This window comes from Pholcus phalangioides, unplaced genomic scaffold (assembly GCF_987345545.1).
Source record: "Pholcus phalangioides strain wild (caught in Gottingen) unplaced genomic scaffold, Ppha-v1.0 ptg000015l_1, whole genome shotgun sequence".
NCBI classification, from domain to species: Eukaryota; Metazoa; Arthropoda; class Arachnida; order Araneae; family Pholcidae; genus Pholcus; species Pholcus phalangioides.
Window position 1 is genome coordinate 61922031 of NW_028301608.1, and position 10394 is coordinate 61932424.

Below are 10394 nucleotides of genomic sequence, written 5' to 3' on the forward strand. Positions count from 1 at the left end.
GCTACGGTATATGAACGAATAATTAATACTGGTATTTTTGCGTCATGATTAAATTTATAGAAGACCGAAGATGCTTAACAAGTAAGTTTTCGCAACAATGTTTTACAGAATGAGATTAGATGGATGAGATATAATTTACGAAATCGATTACGTATCACTTAATACTTAAGAAGATAAGAATGATCCGAAATCAATTATTACAAGCTTCGTGAATGTAGCACGACCACTGTTCCCATATTCGGTGTCATTTCATTACCTGTTCTCACGATACATCCTATATAATGTTACAATGTTACTCGGGTATTTTCATTATACATCAGTTCGGTCTCCAACTGGACATTGATTCTTCTATATGGTATTATAAATATTATAGTGGGAGAAATCAATCAGTGTGTAGGAAGAGGTCAAATTTGAAACACTGAAGCTGTTAAGGAAGCATGAAGATAAAGCCTTTTCAAACGCAAAGAGGGTCTCATTATTTGCTATTGTATACAGTGAAACGCCTACATAACGATACTCAGGAGACCAGACAGACGTATCGCTATATAGGATTTCACTGTATCTATAGTTAACTACTTTGTCCTTCAAATCAGTGAATGAGCTTCCTAAAAAGCTTAGTTGATTGCACAAAATCAGCACTTTTTACGAATCAATAATAACTGCACGCGATATAGGCTGTGTCTGAATAACTTACGGAATTACTTCGTCGCAAATGAAGATGCTACCCTAGATGTACACGAAACATTTGTAGGAAATTTTAATCTGACGATGGCTCTATCATATAAAAGATTTTACCTACAAAAATTACTTTACATTGTGCACTAAAACCTCGCTATAACGATAAATCCTTCTACAACGATATTTTTTGTGATCCACAGGGTATCGTTATATCAAGATTTCACTGCATATTATCACATATCTTACTTAGCAAACATGTAAGAAATTCATTATATTCTAGAAAAACATTAGTTCCAGAAAAAAAAATCCTCGCTTATTAAAACTAACATCAAATTCATGAAATAAGAGAATATATAGTTTGTCTATTTTAATATAAGAAAGGTTGCATTTTGACCAATTAAAATCTATTTATCCACTCTTGACGCACACATTAAATATAAATACAGTAAAACCTCGGTAAGTCGTCCGGTTTAGTCGTCATTTTTCTTGGGTCTCGTCTAGCTTTCATAGATAACAATGCAATTAAACACTCGGTTAACTCGTCACTATGGAAAAATTTGAGAGAGAGAGAGAGAGAGAGAGGAATAGAAGGCGTCCACATCACTTTTTTACTTTAAAGATAGAGCTTCAAAAGAGCATTGTCATATGTTCAAAAGTGACCGTAAAAGCCTTAAATACCAAAACGGAACAGCTCAAACAAAGTGACACAGAGGAAGTTCAATTACCGACTAAAATAAAAACAAAAGTTCTTAAAGGACTGTTTTAGTTTTTGTTTAAAGTTTAAGGGCTGTTCGAATAGGACGCAATTTCTACATGGGCCCCAATTAATTTAGGGTGTAAAATTTTAACAAATGGTCTTTGTTGAAAAATCACATTTTTTTTACCAAGTTGAGGCCTTCTATTGTCTGCTTTGCTATGCCCATTACCCCCCAAGTCAAGTCAAAATTGGGCCTCGTGTTTGAGTTTACCTTGTATTTGTATCATGAATTACTGTGTACCAGCATATTTACCACAATAAGTAAAATATTTAAAGCTCAAAAAGAGTGAAAAAAAATCGTTTTTTATTTTATTTTGTCATCCATAAATTTTATTAATATTGTAATTGTAATTAATATTTGGATAAGTTTTACATTAATTTAATATACGATTTTCACAATATTGCACATTGAAACTGACGACACTTCGCTCAAGTCGTCACACCATTTAGGCTCTCATGATTTCTAGATGACGTGAGTGACGGCTACACAGGGGGTTTTACACAATTATTTTATTGATAACAGAGTCATAGCAACCTCTAAATGCAAAAAAGGCCCTGGCCCCGAGCTCTTCAATTGTAAAACTTAAAATAGTTCTGAACGGACTTCTCTTCACCGTGGATTTTAATTGTTTATAGCTTTTCATGATAATGATTTATTTACAATTTTTTTGGCAACAAAACTTGATTATTTACCAGAATCTTTGGCATAAAATGTAAATGAAATAAAGCTTATTTTCCGGACTTACCTCTGCCGCTCCTGCCGACGAATCTCAAGTCGTTGAACTTGGCAACTTTGTTCTTCATGACGGCAGTGGCGTTTCTGAGTTCGCCGCAATAGTTCTCGTCGTTGCCGGCCCTGATGGTTACGATGGTGCCGTCGTGGACGTCGCCCAACGACACGACTTTGAACGCGACGGGAAGAGTCTTGTTGGACCTCCAGTGAGACGGGAGTGCCGAACACACCAAGTTCGGGCTACCAGTCCTCACCAGCTCTCCCGGGTGCTCACTTAATATCTCAGTCAGTGTCCTCTCGACGGGCACGAAAAATTCTGTCATAGCGTCGACGGTCGGTCGCGCCGCCGCCACCGAAGAGGCGCTCATTTCTGCCGACAGATGCATGGAGGCGACGCGGCCTGGTCTCGAGCCCGCGAATCTCGGCTCCAATGTCCACGAGATTAAATTCGAAACAAAACGAACGGAAATTTAACTGTGAGTGACAAACTCTGTAGAGGAATAATATGTCTTGACTCGTAGATGGAGAAACAGAGAGGCGTTTTTTTCTTTTTAACTTGGCTATGCCAGAGCGTAAAAAGAGGCGTGAGCTTGACTTATGATGCGAACACGTTGCCTCCGAAAGTTTACTAACAACAACACTACGGCAGTAGCAGCTTCTGGGTTCATCGTGTGCTGTGTGTGACTCTCGCCGTCTACTTCTTTCCACAGGAACAAACGGCGGCGGGCGGCAGGAGAAGAGAGTATCAATCCGCGCGAGGTGAAGCGGCGCTACGTTGTCTGTCCTACTGCGCGGATAAAAAGTTCTCGCCGAGCGAACTTTTTGGTCGAATGAGAATTTTTCCAGCACCAAGACCTTTTCACTCGCAGCGCCCTTCAAAACCGCCGAAATTCCAAAGCCGTCGAATTCGACTTTTGTTGTTTATGTATACAAAGATCGCGATCTCTTTTTTTCTTTTATATTGGATTTTTGTATAGAATTTTTTTTATTATTATTCTATTTCCTACGCGGAAGATTCATTCGCGATATTTCGGTGCTTTTCAGATCCAAGGTCCCAAATAAAATGGTTGTGGGATTTATCTATTCTGGCTATCGGGCTATCTAATTTAAATAGCTATCTTAAACCGAGATTATACTATAAGAGTTTTGTAAAAGTTATTTTATAAAACCAAAAAATCAACCAATAAGTGTATGGGTTACATTGCATGAATATAGCCTATGGCTTATTGGATGGTTTTTTTTTTCTTTTAAGTTTTGCGAAAGATCTTTTATCAAACGTTCATATGGTAATCCCGGCCGTACATGCATTTACATACAGTAAATCCGTTAGCATATAATAACAATAACATTATATATGTAACAATATATTAAAAATTCAATTTGAATTTTCTTAATAATGTTATATATAATGAATCCGGTAATTACGCATAATCACCGAATATCTTGATAAATTTTACTAAATACAGTGAAACCTAGATATAACGATATTCTGCATACCAAGAAAAAATGTTGTAGAGAGGTTATCGTTATATCGTTGAATAGAGAGGATCTCAACATTAGACTATAAGCAATTCCATGCAAGAGTTGAAAAAAAAATGTCGTTGTAGAGGGATTTATCGTTACATAGAGTGTCGTTGTGGCGAGGTTTCGCTGTATTTATACATTCATTTTATTTTATTATTTACCATGGCTTTAGCCGCTACCACAGCGGCGAATAGGACCCCAGCCCACCAAATATGGTCATGGCTTTAGATATCTAACATAGCTCCTACTTCCCACGACAAAAAAGGGAGAAAGAAGAAATACAATGGATAAAATCACCACGAAAAAAACAGAGAAAGTTCTAAAAAAAAGAAATAAATGTAAGAAAAAAATGCATGTACAGTAAGAGAAACCTCACTACACAATGACAAGAGTCATTCTCAATATAAAGATAAAAATCGCTCTCAACAAGGTTTTTTTTTTGGGCCTCACAATATGGTTATATTGAGATTTGACTGCACACTAATTAACGATTGTGAATCTATCACATTTATCGGTGATTTTGTGTACTCCCCAGCTCACATTGGTGAATATTTCAAATCGTCAATTGAATTACCTACATTATCCGGATATTTCACATAAAATTCAGTCTCTGATGATGAATTGGATCGGTCATGTTGGTAATGTTCGCATACGATGATAAATGTGGTGAAAGCGAACGATAACAAGACTTATAAAAAAATTTATTCTTATCTCTTCTTCACACCTATTTTAATTTAATTTAATTTTTATGTGCAAAGTACGAATACACGTTGTGCATTACGTACGAGCGAAACTGATAAGTAGTTGAATTAAAGTATTTCTATCTGATTCCTTTTTTCTATAGTTATCGAACTTACCAAATTCATTTGGGAATTAGACATACTCAAGGATAAAAGTGATAAATGCAGTAAAATTTATCAAATTTACTCAGACGATTAGTGATTATGCATAGTTACGGATCCATCACATTTACCATAGCATTATACTGAAATAAAACAGGTGATGTGTAAACCTAAAATTAATTATTAATCAGTTTTTGACTCCTTTCCAGGCCGAGTCAATATTGCAATTTTTTTTACGTATAGTAGAACCTATATAAATTAAGAATCTGAAAATTGATAAGATTCTAGTCAGCTTTGTATTCTATATAGGGTAAACTTTTATAGTAAAATACACATAATTTATACCCACGACTATATTTTTAAAGGCATTGCGGACAATTTGACTTAAAAAAAACATAGATTTTACAACTACTTTATCGCACACCAACTTCGGTCGTATATCGCGGTACGGCAATTTCCAACCGCTGAAGTTGGGTAGGAAATGGAAGCACCATCTATCTGCGGTCGCCCCATGTTCGGTAGGTAAAGAGCTTGCTTCTGCGTTCTATGAACCTTAAGGTAACCTTCATAGTGGAAGACGAACATCTTACCACTGCGCCACTAGGGGGTCTATAACTGCCTTACTGGTCCTAACATAATGAAAGCACACCACAGAATGACGTTATCGAAAGCCATACCAAATGGTATATTTTCCGTTTGAACATGACAATATTCAAACATTATTATATACATAATGGCATTATTATATACATAATGGCATTATTATATACATAATGGCATTATTATATACATAATGGCATTATTATATACATAATGAAATTATTACATACATAATGACATTATTATATACATAATGCCCAAACATCGTTGGTAAATTTGATAAACACTTGAAATTTATCGCCTTTATTTGTGATTATGCTTATTAGCCTAGTGCAGGGTTCATAAACATTTTCCTCCAACACGTTGGTGATCAACGCTTATCCGCGGCTCCCCAGAGCAGTTTAATAAAGAATATCTTCGAAAAACCTTTATCGGCCTCCGTGTTGCAGTTTTTGAGAACCTTTGCCTTAGAGTAATTCGTTAATTTCATAAATACGAAAAAATTCTAAATGAGTCTAGTTTGTGAGATGAATATATTCGGACCCCGATATAATGATGACAAATTTTACCATCTTAGCCCGATATAATGATACAATACATGCTTGGATTATCATATTATATAGTATGATTATCATGTTCACCAACGACGCAACGCTTGGGTTTATGCCTAATCACCGGTAAAAGGGATAATTATTTTAGTACTAACTAAATTTACCAACGCCGCTTGGGTGCAATACAAATCGCACGTGGAAGTTATAAATTTAAAGAGAAATCTATCAAACTTACCAAAGTGCTCTGTGATTATGCATTATAGCCGGATTCATCACATTTACCGTAACACATACATGGCTAATGAGTGGCAGAGTACAGTAGCCTCAGGAAGCTGCGGAGAAACTATGACGAAAACTAAAGAATCCCCACAGAAATAATGCAGAGAGGATAAGTTTCAGGGAATATACGAAAAAGGGGAATAGAATTCTATTTTGTCTTATCTCGGCTTTCGTTGTTGAGGAAGACACAAGAGCAGAGAGCGCCTCATTTATTTTCCACCGTTAGTAAGTTTGGACTATTTCAATGTTTCGGGTAGAAATACAGTAAGAGGCAAAGAGAATAGCCTCGTGAAAGGACCAAATCTGCTGCAAGCTGCAGATCATCCTGAAGGGATACTACTATCCGTGTTGCTACACTATGACTCCCAAAGGTACAAAGCCATGTGCAATGTAACATTTAGTTCCTTCATTCAATTCAATGAATTATATCAATCATAATGGGTGATACGAAAATTACAAATAGTGATTCACCGAATGAAAAATTGTTATGTAAGCTGCTTTTTTTTCCTAACGATGAATTATCATTGATTGTCAAGACTTAGATACAAGTCTATATTTACACTCGCATTCCCAAGAGAAAGTGAATTTGACAATACAGCGAGATTCTTGTTATTCCTCTTCTTTATTTTTCTACAATTTTGTATTTAATTTCATTTATTTTGCATTCTTTATTTTATTTATTTTGCAATTTTTGCTTTCTTTATTTGTTTATGAAAAATGAGGAATTTTCTTTCTTCTACATCCCGTGTTTCTCAATTCGGACAACTCTGTCACTCTTTTGAAGGAAATGGCTAATTAGACATTCTTGTGAGAGTAATGAAACTCGTACAGTTGAGTAATTTTTTGTCGTTTATCAGGAATATTTCGGTACATATCGCTTCTTGTAACGCTTTTAGAAATGAGTACTTAAGTAGGTACCAATTTAAGATCATTGAAAATGTAAGAAAATTAATAATTGTATCAAGTTTTTTTAGTAAACTTGGGTACTTGTTTTGAATTGTTTTGGGCTTGCAATGGTAATTAATCTTAAATATCTAAGTAATTCAAGTTAATATTTCTTATAAATTTTCAAAAACTATCGTTTCGCTTTACTATAACTAGTAGTTTCTTAGCCTACAAACCACAGCCCTACTTAAAATTTAGCCCTACAACGGTAAAATCTTCAAACATTGCACTTCACTCATAATTCAAAAAACATGTGGTAGATGGCAGCACTATTACGATTGCAACAGGCCTACAACGATTAATTATTCAATCATTACACTTCACTCATAGTTAGAAAAAACTGATGGAAGATGGCAGCACTACACATAACAAGCATTACACAGAAACAAACTTCACATCAGGTTTCACTACACGTGCACGCACATTCCCGCATGTACCAATTCGTTAGAGGTTCCGCATAGGAATATGGACGAGGTGCATGTCTGGGTTTAGTAGTAGTAGCACTATTACGAGTATTACACAGAAACAAGCTTCACGCTAGGTTCAAAACACGGACACGCACATTCCAGCATGAACCAATTCCATAGAAGTTCCGCCGAGGAATATGGACGAGGTACATGTGTGGTTTAGTAGTAGTAGCCTAAAAACTACAAAAATCTGCTGGGGGAAAAGAATCAGATACTTAATTTATGGATGTTTTTGGTGGTGCGGATGCCGGTGTAAAAATTTTATATTATGTTTATTGTTAAAAAGTGAATAATTAATATACATCAAAATTCATTGATATTCATACTACTGCTACTACAATCAATAATAAATTACAGTTAGTTCTATTTATTTCTTTCTATTTCTTTCCATTGGTTTTTAGAAATTTTCTTACATTGAAGGAATTAATAAAGGTTATTAATTTATTAATTATATTCATTATAAGTAAATATTCTTGTAGCTATATAGAATAGATTAATATTTGAGATTCTTATTGAATAATGAATTGTAAATGAAGAAAAATTGCGCTTTGTCTTAATACAAGGAGAAATAGATATAAACAACGTTATTGCAAACAAATAAATACAAAATACAACCGAAACACGTCAGGAGTTATTTGTTTTGTATTTATTTGTATTCAATGATATCGTGTATATATTTCTGAATATATTATATTCAACTGAAAATCAGACATTATTCAGGTTGCTCGATTCCCTGAAGTTTTGCTAGCTTTTAATGAAGTATTCACAATACTGAATTGTAAATGTTACATATAACACATCTGTACTGCATTGTGCTATAGTACAATAACGGACTTGAAATTTGATTATTGCAGCCTAAACAAAAATTACGCGAGACAATCTTCCTCATTACAAATTCATAATTTCCACAGGATTTTTATTATAAATCCAAATTTCTCAAACTATGACTAGAAATAAAATATTTTTATTACCTATGTATTCACTCTGACCTGTAAACTATATAAATAATGCTTTTTTACTGATTCATCGGAAGAAGCAAATAAATTCAACAATTTCTAAAGTCGGATTCAGTCCAAAGTAAAAGTTGCAGAAAAGAGAAATAAAAGCTTTAAAAATATACGGTATATTTTAGACGTTTTTTATTCTTTTCTACGAATCAGAAGGAAAGTTCTCTTTCACAATAAAACTTTTCCCTTTGATGCTAATAAAGCCTGATTTTTTTTCCACTTTTTATATTGAGGATGTCAAATGGGTACTATGTTGGGCCATGAATAGACATGAGCTAAATGGCAAGAAAACTTGGGTGAATCTATTGATGTATTTGGGAACCCAACTTTTTCTTCTTTCTTAAAAGTCGTCTTCTTTAGGATGGACGAAGACGCTGTTGGACAGAGAGAGATGGACAATGGTCTTCCTCTCTTTTCACCGCATGAAATGACCATTCATTCTCTTTTCAAAAGTTCTGTATTTCATTTCATACATTATTCCTTTCAAATTTCAGCTCTTTTTCTTCTTCTCTTCGGGAAACTTTAAAGTAGCTTTTAAGTATGTAAACGCATACATGCCTAATAATGGTTAGTGCACCGACGTTCCTAGTGTTCGAATTATAGCATTGAGTCTGCTTTAACCCTTGAAGCGTTCCCATCGTCCTTATATTATAACCGTAGTAGTCTGCTTAATCATCCTATAATGATTCCAAATGTTGAAATGTTTTTTTTAGATGAAATGCTTAAAATAGCGTATAGATGGCGTACGCATATATTTCCTGTTATTATATTTAGAGTTACCGTCCGTACTCCTTTAGGACGACGTTTTTGGTGTCATTTCAAGCGTCCTCCTACGTTTTAGAAAACTCGTCCTTTTTTTCCTCCTTTTTAGGTTTTCATAATCATTTTACCTTTTTTTTTAGGGAATTTTTTTCACTATGAATCATATGTTTTATCAGCACGAGCGATTGCGTGTGGGTGTGTTTTTCCCCCATATATGTTTACACGCTTTGACCAACGCTTTCGAAATTCCAAGACGAATCTATGTTGCCTCCAAGCAGGGCAGGCTGACCATGGCCCAGCTTATCCCAGGATAACATGAAAAAGACAGTCGGAAAAACAGCTCTGGAAGAAGAAAACCGCACTACCCATTTTGAGAATGCCATTGTTTGCTCACGAGCAGCAGATGCTATGTACTGAAATGTGGAGAAGAGGGGATTACCTATTCCATTCAGAAAAATAAAGAAAATAGGATGTAAACAACAACGCAATGCTGATTCTTCTGGCAAAAACCAAAAACCAACACTCCCAAAAGAGGAAAAAAAACTTCGGAGGTTAAATAAAGAAAACCATGAAATAAAGAAACCATGCTCCATGCGAAGTAATAAAACTGAGCAGAAACGGTGGGCACAATTCATTAAAAGTGAGTGTGGAGACGGGTTGCTACTTTTTTTTTCTTTTTTGCTATACTCATGATGTCTGTGCATGTTAAAATATGGAGACGTTTCAAGTCCAAGACTATTTATTTTATACCTTTCTGACCGTCATCATCGTTCTCTCCTTTCTGCCATGTCTGAAATTCTGAAGGGAAAAAAAAACCCCCAACGGCAACATTAAATAAGCTTGACAACTATAGGAGCGACGTATTACTTTTTGCAGATTATGACAGTTCTGCTTTACAAACATCTACTCTATCATTACTATTTGTTCCTCTCTTTGTTGACAACTTATCGGGTGAATTCAAATAGTCTTTCTCATAACTAGAGCCAGGATTATACGGAAATGCTTACGCGCACATGCATTTGCAAATTTTGCCCTTTCTCAGTATTAATGCATACAGATACAGAAAATCGAAGAATGCATAAAATTTCATATTGATAAACATTTTTAAACACAAAAACATCACTGACCTTGTGTGGTCCATCATCCTAGGCTGGAATTTGAGCAATATTTCTGGTAAGTTTAAATAATTTATTGACGATTCATCTTATTTAACAATACGAGCTGGTGATTAGACATAATCACGGGTAAA

At 35.0% G+C, this 10394-nt stretch overlaps 1 protein-coding gene across 2 annotated transcripts in view; it reads right to left on the bottom strand.

Annotated features, from left to right (window-relative positions):
* The window catches only part of LOC149076415 (uncharacterized), a 106438-nt gene extending 103566 nt beyond the window's left edge, over window positions 1-2872 (bottom strand). The window contains exon 1 of one of the 2 annotated variants that reach the window (XM_089243970.1): window positions 2182-2865. In XM_089243970.1, the coding sequence (XP_089100096.1) occupies window positions 2182-2554 (373 nt within the window). In that variant the 5' untranslated portion in view covers window positions 2555-2865. Of the gene's footprint in view, window positions 1-2181 lie in introns of both variants that reach the window. The other variant, XM_089243971.1, reaches the window with a different exon arrangement.
* Window positions 2873-10394: the final 7522 nt, after the last annotated feature.